The 16,479-nt window shown below is 36.6% G+C and overlaps 1 protein-coding gene across 1 annotated transcript; it reads left to right on the top strand.

Annotated features, from left to right (window-relative positions):
• The first annotated feature begins 8,121 nt into the window (after positions 1-8,121).
• Positions 8,122-9,017, top strand: LOC133039302 (uncharacterized). The gene is made up of 2 exons (XM_061118163.1): positions 8,122-8,381; positions 8,831-9,017. The coding sequence occupies exons 1-2, from the start codon at positions 8,122-8,124 to the stop codon at positions 9,015-9,017; spliced, it is 447 nt and encodes a 148-aa protein (XP_060974146.1).
• The last annotated feature ends 7,462 nt before the right edge of the window (positions 9,018-16,479 follow it).

Below are 16,479 nucleotides of genomic sequence, written 5' to 3'. Positions count from 1 at the left end.
ATATTTATTTGAAACATACCTCTTTTTATATGTATTGTACCTAAAATACCCTTACATAAGAGAATCACATGGAGAGTATCTTGAAGTGACAGGGGCAAAATTGGTATAATGTTTAAAAAAAGAGGTAAAATTAATAGATTTTAAAAAAGAAGGTAAAAATAAAAGAAGACAATATAAAAAGGGTATAGAGTGTAATTTCCTCATATATTTTCATCCTATAAATATATAAAGGCACTCCATTCATTATAAACATTAAACTAATTTATTTTTTAATACTTTTTTTTTTCATTTTTATACATTATTAATTTTTTTCATATTAAATTTACGCATTTTAATATTTTTTCTTTTATAGTTTTTTACAAAATAATGAATATTTTTAATAATTTTTTGTTTCACGTGAAAATTTATGTTTTGAATAATAGGTTTTGTAAGAGTAAAAAAATAAAACAAAGTATAGGTCTTAAAAATATAATTTATGTTAATTTTATTAAAAAGTAGGGTGCCTTAATTAAATAATTATAGTAAAAACTAATATGTTCATAAAAAATATTTGCTTAGGTTAATTTTGACAATGTTAAAGATAGGGATAAAATAATACTTACTTTGCCACATAAGAGCAAAACAATATTATGTCAAAAATCCATAGGGTAAAATAATACTTACTTTGCCACATAGGGGGCAAAACAATACTACCTCAAAAGTTGGCGGATACGTATATACTACTGGCAAAAGTCAAGGAAAAATCCATGAATTGTTCTTAGATAAATGCTAAAAGGCATTCTTAGTGCCTAGTGTTGGGAATATTATACTAGGATCTAGATTTACTAAAAAGTATGTTGAATTAACATCCTAAATGTGAATATCTCTAATATGATGAAATTAAACACATAAGAGTTTAGAAAATCTTACATTGATTGTAGCAGAATAATATGACTCATTTCGCTCAGATATCTAACCCGTGTTCCTTTCTATCGAAGAGTATTATCAAGATTTGAGTATGGATCTCTTTCTCTCCTTCGCATTGGTTACCACCGTCTTCCGCACTATGATTGAATTCTTGACTTGGTATGTGTGGGCATGACACTCTATCACTATGGGTCGATTATGAAGAACAATGAAGGAGGCTCAAAATCACTATAGAAGGTGTCTCTCATCTACTAATTGTGTGACACAGTTAGAAACTAGATTTGGTAGGCTGAAACGATTGGATGAGAATGAGAGCAACATGTTCCTTTTATAGTGTTTCAACTAAGGCTTAGGATTGAATTAGAAGGATTAAAAAAGAAAAAAATATTGTGCAAAAATTACACATAGTGGCCGGCCACTAAATGGCCTTTTACTAGTTATAACTTTGCCACTTTATTTCAAATACTTATTCTTCTTTCCATAAAACCATATTTTCCAATTTCAATCCTATAAATGTCAAAACTATTTATTTAATAATTATAATTAATTATCAAATAAAATTACAATTTATATTATTTATTAATTAGACCATACAAAGTCTCTTAATTAACATATACACCCCAAAACTTCTTTTCTTCACAATTAAGCCCTTGCTTAATGAAAATTCATAAGTAAGACATAGTCTCATTTTAGAATTATAATTGATTAATTAAAACCAATTAATTGAGTCTACAAGCAATATTATCTCAACTAGTGAGGGGACCATGTGCCTATAAAAGCGAGCTTCTAATAAGAAGATCTATTACCAAGTAAATTTCCTAACTTATTAATTCCTCCTTGCGCCACTATAGATTCAGAATTGCACTCTCAATTATATTGAACGCTCTATATGTACCAAGATATAGATGCATTATGATTATCCATTGTTACAATCCTAATAGCCAAAGATCCTCTATAGATGATCTTCACTGAATAGGGACAAATTTACCGTTCTACCTTTCAATGTGTTTTATCCTTAAAACACTTAGCTACTTATAAATGAAATTTCAGTAAACTAATATAATTACTTAAATGAGATCTCAATCATATATCTCTATCAAGCCAAGCTCGAAGAAAATCATTCTTTTACTTCTAAATACTTATAGAAGCTATAGATTCTATATCTATGATTAGCGCTCCCACTCAATTAAACTACCATGTTCCTAAGATGAAAGTGTTCAGTCGACTAGACTTTAACGAACAACTATAAGAACATAAATAATACAATTAAGATCGAACGTAACCATATCAGGATTAAGATCTATAGACCTAAGATCAACCAGTGATAATGACTTAGAAAGATATAACGGTAAGTTTATGATATCTTATCTAAGTTCAATATCGATCCAATCCAATTCATACTCCATACATCCGATACTGGTAAACTTTGCCAATTTCCTAGAAAGGAGATAACACTTGTCCAAGGTGTAACTATAACTTATCACTGATTATCTTGTTAGTCTAAATCCAGTGTATTGACAAATCACGTGGCTTAAACGTTTCTAACATATAATCATGATTATATTCTACTGTGCTGACAACACTATAATCATGAACAAATATATATGTTCTAGACTTAGGAGAATTTATATATTAAATATATAATCATGAAATAAATCATTCAAACCATGCAACATAGGATATTTTTGATCTTTTATTAATTAGTAAATCTGATGATATTGAAATGAGTTTTATGTAGGGTAGAAAACCGAACAAACTTCCACTTACACTAATATTGTAATGATCGCATTTTAGAATATGGATTAGTAAAGGCAATTAGCATTGATTATGGGTATTTATATAGTTATTTGTGAATTTATTTAACTATGGGTCCCATCATTAAAAGTGGACATTAGAGTTATAATTTCTCAATTCCGAAAATTTGTTTAAACTCTAGGTGTATTATTTGAGCTACATTTAAATTATGTTATTTTTGTAATTTTTGCTCGGCGACAAGGGAAAATACAATGGATGACTATTTTAATCACATGAGTGAGTCTAGAACCTTTTTCTTAGTGTGATATTTTTTGAAAACAAGTACAATACTGGGTTTGAGCGTGGTTATGGTTTTGACCATTTTACCCCAAAACTTTAAATTGCCTAAGTTAAGCAAAAGGGGTATTTTAGTAATTAGGCAAGTGAGAAATTAGGTGGCTGCCTAGGGTGTTGAAACCTAGCCATTACTATTTTCAGTAAAAGATTAATTCATTAATCTTCATTCTTATAGAGAAAAAAAATCAAGAAATTGGAAAAACTCATCCTCCTTTCTCTCTCTCCTTGTTTGGCCAACCCAAACTAGAGAAAAACCAGCAACTTTAACCTTTTTTCTGGAAAATTCAGAAAGGATTCAAGTAGGAATCAAGCTAAGGTAACCCTAGAACCCTTAATCATGTGTTTTTAAAGCTTTATTTTTGGTTAGTTATGCATATAGGATATTTAGGGGTTGTTAGGGTTTGGTTTATGTTTGGTTTGAATTTGAAGCTTAATTAGAGTTGGTTTGGTTGTTTTATTACAGTTTGGAGGTTTGGTAGCATGGATGCACAAGTTTGAGTTGGAAAACTCAAGCTTGGTTCATCCATGGCATATTCTAAGTTTGTGTGCTTTTCTGGGTTCTTTTGATTGGAAATGATTGTGTAAGGTCATTATAGGTGTTCTGGAAAGTTTGGTGGCAATTGGAAATGTTTTGAGCAGGTTGTGAAATGTTTAGGAAAACCTGGTGCAAACCAGTTAACTGGTTTGTCAGGACCTATAAAATCGGTTAATCGGTTTTGGAAAATTCTCCGGACAACACATTTCCTCAATTCGTGTCCATTTTAGTCCCTTGGTTGGGTGATTTCCTCTTTCCTAGGGTATTGGGGTTCCATTTAGTAATATCAAAACCTTAAGTTGTAGGTTCGGGTTTTGAGGTGTGGTTTACCCAGTTTTAATATGTGATTAGGGCATCTATCCAGCATGAGACTTTCTGTTCAGGTCGGCCAACTCACTTGAATTTGGAAAAGAGGTAAGAGCAGCGTATAATATGTGATATATATGCGAATGTATGTATGTGTGAAATGTATATGCATACTTGTTATGGTTGCTACACTACCAACATTCGTACGGATATGGTACATAGTGTATTGGTATAGTGTATATTGTTTAAAGAGTACATTACGGTGTTACCAGGACAAGTATGGGAAGTACAGGGTGTGTGTGGTATAATACTTAGTGATATTGAAGGTATGAAACAAACCCTACCAACACCCGTACACTGTTGGTACAAAGTGTATGTGGTACAGTGGATGTACCCTAGTATGGAATGTTCTTACGCGTTTTTTAAGCCTTGTAAATAGGTGTATGGGAACCTAGGTACAAGTCGGTATTATGTGATATGTTATATGCTTTTCTTCCTGAGTCTGTCAACTCAAAATTCTACTTTCATGTGTAGGCTGAACATGAGTGAGCTTGAGCTAGGATGAGGTTGTACATGTCATGGCAGCATGACCTGGAGTGTTTGGTCTTGGGACATCTGGGGTTATTATTTTGTAGTTGTTGTGCGACCAAACTTTGGTATTCTTAATATTTTGTAAAAATTTTATCAACGGGATCACGACATTTGTAAATATTTTTATAAAGTTTATAAAATTTCATAGTTAATCTTAAAAGTTTTAATTTGACACGTTTTTAGGAAAATTCTTTGATTAGCAAGGATGGCACTTCAATTTAAAAATCACTGCAACGTGCATTAGCATTAGGGCGTTACAATTTTGATATGAGAGCTACCAGGTTTGTCTACCGAAGATCGCCATGACATGTACAATCATCATCAGAGAAAGCTCGGCTCACAGTTCAGTAAGCCCGTACTTGTTTAGTATTATATGTGATTTATAAAGCATGTTAGGAAGCATATTAGTTTATAGTTATTTATTTTAATGTGTTGCCTTAAAATCCATAAAAGCTGTATTAAGTTTTTATGATCGCTGTCTTACCTGCATGGCTTATGGGTTCGCAGGCTAAGTCCTATTAAATGGATGCCCAGCGAAATACAAAGAGTCAGGGTAATAGGGTCTAGAACAGAGGCGGTCAGGGAAATCCAATTTCCTAGAATCCCCATGGTCGCGACAGAGGCCATGGTAGGTTTTAGGGTGGTCAACATGTGAATCCATCTCAAGCTTCTCCAGATTGGGAGCAGAGATTGGCAGAAATGCAAGATTGTATCCACCAGTAACATGAAGAAATTATGAGATTAAGGCAGTAGGGTCCTCCTACAGTGCCTCCACTACAAGCTTAGGCTGTAGTAGTTCCTGTGATGCCAGTAGAACAACCTGTTGCTGGCAATCGTATGGAGCCATTATATGAGAGGTTTCACAAGCAAGCACCTCCCGTGTTCTTGGAAGGTCCAAATGTGATGAAGGTTGAGCAGTGGCTCACAGTGATAGAAATAATTTTGAATTTCATGGGGGTAGTTGGAAATGATCAGGTGACATGTGCTACTTTTTAGTTCTAGGAAGACGCCCTTGTGTGGTGGGAATTGGTGTCCCTCACCCGAGACGTCACTGTAATGACCTGGGAAGAGTTCTGAGATTTATTTAACTCCAAGTATTACAATGAGGCAGTCCGCAGTGTCAAGCAAAAAGAATTTACAGAATTGGTGCAGAGTGAAGGCATGTCAGCAACTGAATACATAACAAAATTTGATCGTCTAGCCAAGTTGGCTTCGAGTATTGTGCCTACAAATTTCAAAAAAAGGAGAAATACCTAGCAGGTCTGAATTTGAAAATGAAGGAACATTTTATGCGAAGATGGTTCAGAGGGCTCTACGAGCTGAGGATGTGGTTAAGTTTCTACAGGAGCCCCGAGTGACTCTGAGTGTTGGTGGGACCTTCACTCTTCCTACTTCTATTTATGGTAGGGATGGTGGTTATTCCACTACTGATTAGAATAGAAAAGCTAACCCGACATCTGGTAGTTTGGGACAAAGCAAGCAGTTCCATGGGAACCAAGGCAGAGGTGGACGTTAGGGTTACTCTTACCCTGAGTGCGCACGTTGTAAGAAACATAATTCAGGTGAGTGCAACCGGAAGACATGCTTTCAGTGTTGCATGGTGGGGCATTTCAAGAAAGATTGCCCTTAGACAAAGAAAGAAGAGTAGAAGCCAGAGGCAAAACCCGTACTTAATCGGGTGTTTGCCATCACTCAAGCTAATGCTGCAGCCAGTCTTTCTGTGGTGACAAGTTAGCTTCTTGTCAATAACTCCTTTTATACTGTGTTATTTGACTCGAGAGCAACACACTCATATGTGGCAACATGGATAATTGATCTTTTGGGTAGGCCATGTGATTTTATTGAAAGAGGGTTTGGAACCCTATTGTCAGTTACGATCGAACATAGGGAGTTGAGTGCTGACCTAGTAGAGCTACAATTAACAAAATTTGACATTAAACATGGGATGGATTTTCTGTCCAAGTATTCAGCCAACATTGATTGCAAGTAGAAAATTGTAACTTTTCAGCCGGAGGATGAGGATCCATTTATTTATGTTGGATCGATTCAGAGGTCTCGGATCCCGATTATTTCAGTTTTAAGGGCTAGATATTTACTACACAGTGAATGGGTAGGATTTTTAGCGGTTGTGATTGGCACCAGTAGACCTAAAACATTTGGGCTTGAAGTAGTCAGAATTGTTAAAGAATTTCTCGACGTATTTCTGAAGGAGTTACTGGGATTACCGCCACAACGACAAAAAGATTTTGTGATTGACTTGGCACCTAGAGTTGAACCTGTTTCAAAAGAACCATATAGAATGGCTCCAGTATAACTCAAGGAGCTAAAATTACAGCTTCAAGGGATGCTTTATTTAGGGTTTATTCGACCCAGTGTATCCTCCTGGGAAGCTATGTTTAAGTTTGTGAAAAAGAAGGATGGTTCCCTTAGAATGTGTATTGATTATCAGCAACTGAACAAGTTGACGATTAAGAACAAGTATCCGTTGCCCAAAATTGATTATTTGTTCGATCAACTTTAGGGAAAGACTGTGTTTTCAAAGATTGACCTGCGATCCGGTTATCATCACCTCAAAATTTGAGAAGAAGATGTACGTAAGACTGCATTTCGAACTTGATACGGGCACTATGAGTTTCTGGTAATGTCATGCAGATTGACAAATGCTCCAGCGGCCTTTATGGATCTTATGAATAGAGTATTCAAGGATTTCCTCGATAACTGCATCATAGTGCTTATCAATGACATCCTCGTATACTCTCAGTTAGAAGAGGAGCATGAGCATCATCTTCAAATGGTATTACAGTGACTCAGGGATCATAAGTTGTATGCAAAGTTCAAATAGTGTGAATTCTTGTTGTCCGAGGTATCTTTTCTGGGGCATATTGTCAAAAAGGATGGAATTATGGTTGACCCAGGAAAGATTTAATCAGTGAAGAATTGGTCAAGGCCAAAATCTGTGACAGAGGTTCGAAGTTTTCTCTGTTTAGGAAGGTATTATCAACGTTTCGTCGAAGGATTCTCTAAGATCTCTATGCCACTAACTGATTTGACTAACAAAAATAAATGATTTATATGGCCAGAAAAATGTGAAGCAAGTTTCCAGCAGTTGAAACACCGATTGATAACAGCAGGAGTGTTAGCTCTACCATCATATCGAGAAAAGTTTGTTGTTTACTGTGATGCATCCAGACAGGGTCTGGGATGTGTTCTGATGCAGGCTGACAAAGTTATAGCCTATGCCTCTCGTCAACTGAAAGATTATGAGCAGCGCTACCCAATGCGTGATTTAGAGCTTGTTGCTGTAGTATTTGCTCTAAAAATATGGCGATATTACCTTTATGGTGAAAAATGCGAGATTTATATTGATCATAAGAGTCTCAAGTACTTTTTCATCCAGAAATATTTAAATATGAGGCAGAGATGTTGGCTGGAATGGTTAACGATTACGACTGTGAAATTCAATATCACCCCAGGAAAGCCAATATTGTGGCAGATGCATTAGTAGAAGAGGCCGCGAGTAGGTTTTCACTACCGTAATGATAGCTCCTCAATTGGAGTCAAAGATGGTTAATGCTGGAATCGAGTTTGTAATTCGAAAGTTGCACAACTTGACACTTCAATTTCATTTGCTTGAAAGAATCAAAAGGGCATAGTTAGAAGATCCTGGGTTAATCAAGATTCGAGATGAGGTGATGGCTGGTCGGCCTAAGGACTTTTCAATGTGGAATAATGAAATGTTAGTGTATAAAGCTTGGGTCTGTGTTCCTAATATTGGTGAACTTAAGAAGGAAATTCTTGATGAAGCCCACACCACACCTTATTCATTGCATTCGGAACCACCAAGACGTACCCCCTACTTTTGGTGGTATGGTATGAAAAGAGATGTGGTAGAGTACGTGTCCAAGTGTTTAACTTACCAACAAATCAAAGCTGAACATCAGAGATGGACAAGGTTACTGTAACCATTAACACTTCCTTATTAGAAGTTGGAATACATTGCAATGGATTTTGTGGTTAGTTTGCCTAGAACCATGGGAATGTTTGATTCAGTGTGGGTCATAGTGGACCGATTCACAAAGTCAGCTCATTTCTGCTAGTAAAGATTACCTACACAGTGGATTTGTACGCTGAACTATATGTAAAGGAGATAGTTCGTCTCCATGGAGCCCCTAAATCTATTGTTTTAGATAGAGATCCAAAGTTTACATCAAAATTTTAGGTGAGTCTTCAGAGGCCCATGGGTACAAAGCTGAAGTTTTGTACAACTTTTCACCCTCAGACTGATGGGCAATCAAAGAGAACTATTTAGATACTAGAGGATTTACCGCGAGCCTGTGTCATGGACTTTGAGGGTTCATGGAGTATGTACTTACCTTTAATTGAATTCTCCAACAACAACAGTTACCAAAGCACGATAGCGATGGCTTCTTATGAGATGTTGTATGGTGGGAGATGTCGCTCCCCAATTCATTGGGATAAAACTGGAGAAAGGAAGTACTTGGGTCCGGAATTGGTTCAAAAGAGCAATGAAGTTATAGAAAAGATCAAGGCTCGGATGCTTGCTTTGCAAAGCAGGCAGAAAGGTTAAGCTGATCTGAAGCACAGAGATATTACATTTAAGGTAGGGAAACATGTTTTCCTGCAGGTTTCTCAAGTGAAGGGTATTAGACGTTTTGGGAAGAAGGGTAAGTTAAGCCCTAGGTTCATTGGGCCATTTCAATTCTCGAGAAGGTCAGGCAGGTAGCGTATCGGTTAGCCTTACCACAAGCGTTATCGGCTGTCCATAACGTATTTCATATTTCAATGTTGAGGAAATATGTTTCAGACTCGACTCATGTCTTGAAGTACGAAGCCCTTGAACTACAGTAAGCCTTGTCCTACGAAGAACAGCCAGTTCAGATTCTTGATAGAAAGGAAAAAGTTCTTCGAAACAAGACCATAGCCTTAGTCAAAGTGCTTTGGAGGAACAACAAGGTGGAGGAAGCCAAATGGGAATTAGAGTCTGACATGAGGACTCAATATCCAGAGCTATTGAGGTTAGACTTTGAGAATGAAATCCTTTTTAACGGGGGGATAATTGTAATGACCGCATTTTAGAATATGGATTAGTAAAGGCAATTAGCATTGATTATGGGTATTTTTATAGTTATTTGTGAATTTATTTGATTGTGGGTCCCATTATTAAAAGTGGGCATTAGAGTTATAATTTCTCTATTCCAGAGATTTTATTAAATTCTAGGTGTATTATTTGAGCTATATTTAAATTATTATATTTTTGTAATTTTTGCTCGGCGACAACGGAAAATACGATGGATAACTATTTTAATCACATGATTGAGTCTAGAACCTTTTACTTAGTGGGATATTGGAAACAAGTAGAATACAAGGTTTGAGGGGGTTATGGTTTTAACCATTTTGCCCTTTAACTTTAAATTGCCAAAGTTATGCAAAAGGGGTATTTTAGTAATTAGGCAAGTGAGGAATTAGGTGGCAGCCTAGGGTGTGAACACTTAGCCGTTACTATTTTCATCAAAAGATTAATTCATTAATCTTTATTCTATTAGAGAAAAAAAAACAAAGCAAAATCAAGAAATCGAAAAAACTCATCCACCTTTCTCTCTCTCTCTCTCTCTCTCTCTCTCTCTCTCTCTCTCTCTCTCTCTCTCTCTCTCTCTCTCTCTCTCTCTCTCTCTCCTTGTTCGGCCAACCCAAACTAGAGAAAAACCAGCAACTTCAACCTTTTTTCTAGAAAATTCAGCAAGGATTCAAGTAGGGATGAATCTAAGGTAACCCTAGAACCCTTAATCATGTGTTTTTGAAGCTTTATTTTTGGTTAGTTATGCATATAGGTGATCTAGGGGTTGAAAGGGATTGAATTATGTTTGGTTTGAATATTAAGCTTAATTAGACTTGGTGTAAAGACCGCTTAGTTTAATTTGGAAATTAGCAGTTAATCACGTTTAATTATGAAAATTATTTATAGCTATTTAAATAATTATTATACTGTTATTATTGAATTCAGAGATGCATTTCTATGTCATTCAGTAGTTTTCATATTTTTGCATTTCCGGTGCCCGGTAACATGGAACTCGGTGTTTGGCTCAGTAAAATCACAACTTAGTATGTTAGTAGTTTGGGACGGTTTATTAGACATTGGGAATGTCGGGAATGGCCGGGAATTTAGAATTTCCCAAAAATACCCCTTTGGTGTTATTTATGTGATTTTAATGTGGAGGGGCAAAATGGTCTTTTTGCCCCATTATTATTTTGTCTTCTAGTGATTTTAATAATTGAAAAATATATGTTTAATTGGTTATTATTTGGCTGAAGTTAAATGTGTTAAGTGCCTTAAATTCCATTTTATTCATATTTTCAACACTTAGAAAAAAATAGAAAAATTTCAAAGACTTTCTCTTTCTTTCCTCTCACTTTCGGCCCTCTTGGAGCAGCAAGAACCAACCATTTTTCTTGGTGATTCAAGCTCCTTTTTAGCAAATCTTAGTGATCTCAAGTTGTTGGTATGTTTCCCTTAGCTTTCCTTTAAGTTTTTTTTGTAAATTTGAGTAAGTTTAATCGGTTGCATGCTTAGTTTTGTTGGATTATTGTTGCTGGGATGTTGTTGATATTTTCTGAGATGTAAGCTTGATAATTTGAAGTTATTTAAGCTGTTAGTAATGCAGGATAGTTGCTTTCTTTCAAGCTTGGAATTTTTAGCTCAAAACTATGATTTTTTTTTTCAAAGAAATGTCTTGAATGTGTTGTGTGCTTGCTGTTGATGTTTGCTGTTAATTTCAGAGGCTATTTTATGCATGTTTAAGTAGGTTTGGACTGGTTTGATTGCATGTTGGTAGTGTTTGATCAAGTCTGAGTTTAGAACTCAAAGCTTGAAGCTTTAATGGTGATTTTTGTTTATGTGCGATCTGGGTGAGTTTGATGCTTTAGAATTGTTCTATAGGATGTTTAGAACAGGTCTGGAAGTTTTGGTGTGGTTTGGGTTGGATTTGAATGAGTTATGAAATTTTGAAATCTGCCTGCGAGGAACCGGAATTCCGGTTGTGCACCCGGAATTTTGGATGGGCTTCGAAAATTCCAGAACTGAAATTTCAGTTGGGCAACCGGTCTACCGGTTGGGGAAATTTCAGAAACCCTAGTTTTCCTCGTTTTTATGTTATTTGGGGTATTGCCATGCTTTTTATCGATAGGGAAACTTTTAGTTCCTAGTTTAGGTCCCCGGGAAGTAATTTAGCGTATCACTTATAGTGTTGTGATTTTTATGGTTTAGGAGCCTGTAATCCGCCGCGCAGATAGTTCCAGTCAGGTTGACAGGCACACTTGAATTCGGAATCCAGGTAAGATTAGTATAACAGTATGCATATGTAGATTACATGTTTAGCGTGCATGTAGGAAGCCTGTTAGATTACATTAGATATGTATGTTGGCTTCGAACCATCCAACTGTGTCACGTCGGTACAGGCTGGAGTATGACCAGCAGCCGGAGTATGACCGGTTCGACCGATTAGGCTGATACTTAGGTTGGTGGTTCCGTACTATTTGACGTATCACGTCGGTACAGGCTGGAGTATGACCAGCAGCCGGAGTATGACCGGTTCGACCGATCAGGCTGTTACTTGTCAATAGTACCGTCCCTATGAACGTTCAGAACTCAGTACCGTGTTGGACACGGCAGTTAGGGGGACTCAGTATCATGTTGGACACGGCGGTTAGGGTTATGATCAGGGGTATGGGCGTCTGATCATGACCGGGATTTATGTATGAGTATTATTATGCTTTTCTTACTGAGTCTGTCGACTCATAGTGCTATGTTCATGTGTAGGTTTGGGCAAGATCAAAGCTGTGGAACCGTGAGGACGAGCCTATGAAGATTGTACATGTCGGGGCCGTTAGGCCTGGAGCGTACGATCATCGGGACAGCGAGGCTATTTTTGTAACTAGTCGCTAGGCGACAAATATTTTGTATGAACAGTAAACTTTTGTAAATGATTTTGTAATCGGGATCCCGAGTCTTTTGTATAAATATTTTATAAGTTTAATTAAAAAGCAAAAATTTTAATTAATCATGTTTTCCATAAACCTCGTTGATTAGCAACGAGCTGCACAGCATGTTTAAAAATCACGTAATACGCCTATGTTAGTGTTGGGTTTTATGCCCTAAATAAAACTCATTTCAATATAATCAGATTTACTTATTAATATAGATCAGAAATAACATTTAATGTTGCATGGTTCACATGATTTATTTCATGATTATATGTACATAATGTATAAATTCATCTGAAACCCTTTTCACATACTTGATCCTGTTTATTGTGCCGTCAACACATTGGAAAGTAAACATGACTATGTGAATAAAGTTTCCTAGATTTATCAGACACAGGGTTTTACTGATATGATAATCTACAACAAGAGTTTACTTGTATTTGGAGAAATACTATGTTCTTTCCAGAACATTGGTTAAAGTAAAGCTCAGGTTGGATGCATGGAGTATGCATCGGAAGGGACCGATATTGAACTTTGACTTAGATTTATTAAACTTACCGTAATATCTATTCAAGTCAATATCGCCTAGTTGATCCTAGATCAAATGTTCTTAATCCTGTTATGATTAGGCTCAATCTTGAAAGGCTATTCGTGTTCCTTGAATTGTTAGTTAAGCCTACTTTTAAGTCAGGGTGATACGTACTTTTTGGGAACACGGTAGTGCAATTGAGTGGGAGCGCTATCATAAACATGGAATCTATAGCTTCTATCTGGCGAATAGTAAGCAAAGGATGATCTCCTTCGAGCTTGACCAAACGAACATAAATGGTGGAGTACTCATTTCACATAAGCTGAAATATCATTTATACGGGGTCAAGTGTTTTAAGGAATAAATACATTGTAGGGTGTAACGGTAATTTAATCCCTTTACAGTGTAGATCATTCATATAGAGGATCATTGATCACATTAGGATTATAACAATGGATAACTAATGATGTGTCTATATGGTGGAACATATAGAGCATTCTATATACTGAGAGTGCAATTCTAAGTTCTATGCGTGGATTCAACGAAGAATTAATAAGTTAGTGAATTTTAGTGCTAAATTCTTGATCTACTTATTGGAAGCTCGGTTATATAGACCCATGGTCCCCCCACTAGTTGAGATAATATTGCTTGTAAGACTCATGTAATTGGTTTTGATTAATCAATTATAATTCACAAGTTAGACTATGTCTATTTGTGAAATTTTCACTAAGTAAGGGCGAAATTGTAAAGAAAGAGTTTATAGGGGCATATTTGTTAATTATGATACTTTGTATGGTTCAATTAATAAATATGATAAATGACAATATTATTTAATAATTATTTATAGTTATTAAATAGTTAGAATTGGCATTTAAATGTTTGAATTAGGAAATTGGCATTTTTGAGAAAATCAGATACAAAAGGTGTTAAAATTGCAAAATTGCAAAGCCCAAGGCCCAATCCATTAAAGGCATGGCCGGCCACCTTTGTAGCTCTTTTAAGTTGATTTTTTCATTATTTTAATGCCATATAATTCAAATCTAACCCTAGTGGAATGCTATAAATAGATAGTGAAGGCTTCAGAAAAATAAGACTTTTCTTCTGACACTTTCTGAATCAGAAAAACTGAGCCTTCTCTCTCCCTATCTTTAGCTGACCACTCTCTCTCTTCTTCTTCAATATTTTCAAAATCCTTAGTGATTAGAGTAGTGCCCACACACTTCAAGTGATACCTCAATCATAGTGAGGAAGATCGTGAAGAAAGACCTTCAGCAAAGGAGATTCAGCATCAAGGATTCAGAGAAAGAGATCCAGGTTCAGATATTGATAATGCTCTGCTACAGAAAGGAATCAAGGGCTAGATATCTGAACGGAAGGAGTCATATTATTCCGCTGCACCCAATGTAAGGTTTCTTAAACTTTATATGTGTTTAATTTATCGTTTTAAAAAGTTCATATTTAGGATGTTAATAAACGTACTTGTGAGTAGATCTAAGATCCTGGTAAAAATAAATTCCAACAGTTAGTTAGGGTGTTACAATTTGGTATCAGAGCCGCCAGGTTTTCTTCCGAAGATCGTCACGACATGTACAATCATCATCAACAGTTAGCTCGTTCCACGGTTCAGTAAGCTTTTATTGCTTTAGTAGTTTATTTATTTATTTTATGAAATAAGAAAAGCCTGATAGGAAGCATGTTAGTAGCCTGATAGTAGAATAGGCGCATGTTTCGTTTTAATTTCCAAATTAAGCGGCATTAGTAAGCTCTCGATGATCGTGACCTGAAGTGCCAACTCGGGGTTTCGAGGCTGTTCAGACTAGATGGACGCCAGACGAAATATTGGGAGTCAGGGCATCTCAGTCGGGTCAGATCAAGGTCAAGGAGCTCAGTTTTCCCCAAGTGTTATGGGCCGAGGTAGAGGTCCCAGGGGCGAGGCTCGTGGTCGGGTTGATGTCAACTCGCCACAGGCTGCTCAGGTCAATCAGGAAGCCCAGAATTGGGAAGTTGGGTTTGCTGAAATGCAAGCCAGAATGGAGGAGCAAGATAATGAGATTCAGAGATTCAGGCAGCAGGGTGCTCCTGCAGTGCCGGTGCCAAAAGTTCCAGTGGCACCCGCCCCTGCTGCTCAGGCCGAGGTAGTAGTAGCGGCAAAGTGAATGGAACCCTTGTATGAACGGTTCCGGAAGCAAGCATCTCCGGTCTTTCTGGGAGGTCTAGATGTGATGAAGGCCGAGCAGTGGCTAACGGTGATCACCAAAATCCTAAACTTTATGGGTGTCACCGGGAACGACAGAGTGGTGTGTGCCACTTTCCAGTTTCAAGAAGACGCTCTCGTCTGGTGGGACATGGTGTCTCAGATTCACGACGTCACCACCATGACCTGGAAAGGTTCCAAGAACTCTTCAACGCCAAGTATTATAACGAGGCAGTCAGAAGCGCCAAGAGGAAAGAGTTCGCTCACCTGACCCAGCGAGAGAATATGAGCAGGACTGAGTATACTACTCAGTTCGACCGGTTGGCGAGGTTAGCCTCGGGGATAGTGCCAACCGACTTCAGCAAGAAAGAGAAGTACCTGAACGGGTGAAATGCGAAGATTAAGCATGACTTGATGATCACTACCGACGATAAGATTGTTGGGTTTTATGCCCTAAATAAAACTCTTTACAATCTGATTAGTTATCAATATAAGAAATTTGAAGTGATTGATGTTTGCATGAATTTTACATGCTAATGGTTTAATATGTTTAATGTGTTTATTACATTCATACACACAAAATCAGTTAAATCCAGATCATATGTTTATTCACAATTACAGTATCGTCAACACAGTGGAATGTGATTGTGATCATATGAATCAAAAGTTTTGGTCCCTGTTTCATCAGTGTTATTGGATTTACACTAATGTGATAATCAGCGATGATGTGTACTTACACTTGGAGTAAGTGTTATGTTCTTTCCAGGACATTAGTAAAGTATACTAGTTTCGAATGTATGGAGTATACATTGGACTGGACCGATATTGCAACTAAGTTAAGATATTACAAACTTACCATTATACATATCTTTCCAAGTCAATATCAGTAGTTGATCTTAAGATTAAAAGAATCTAAATCCTTATATGCTTAGGCTCAACTCAGGAGTGCTATTCATGTTCTTAGATTTATTAGTTAAGCCTACTTTTGGGTCAGGGTTATACGTATATTTTGGGAACATGATAGTATGATTGAGTGGGAGTGCTGAACATAAATATGGAATCTATAGCTTCTACTGGTGTATAGAAGTCAAGTGATGATTCCCTTTGAGCTTAGCAAATAGAAGTAAATGGATGAGCTCTTGTTTAACTGACTAATCATTAGATCACTAAACACCATTTACAGGTAGCTAAGTGTTTTAAGGGGCAAAATACATTGAGGGGTGAGAACGGTAAAGAAATCCCATCTCGATGTAGATCATCTATATAGAGGATCTTTAAATCACAATAAGATTATAACAATGGTTAAATGAGATAGTATATATGATATCG

This window comes from Cannabis sativa, chromosome 6, assembly GCF_029168945.1.
Source record: "Cannabis sativa cultivar Pink pepper isolate KNU-18-1 chromosome 6, ASM2916894v1, whole genome shotgun sequence".
Classification (NCBI taxonomy): domain Eukaryota; kingdom Viridiplantae; phylum Streptophyta; class Magnoliopsida; order Rosales; family Cannabaceae; genus Cannabis; species Cannabis sativa.
Note: the sequence above shows the minus strand (reverse complement) of the source record. Positions and strands in the feature narration are given on the sequence as shown.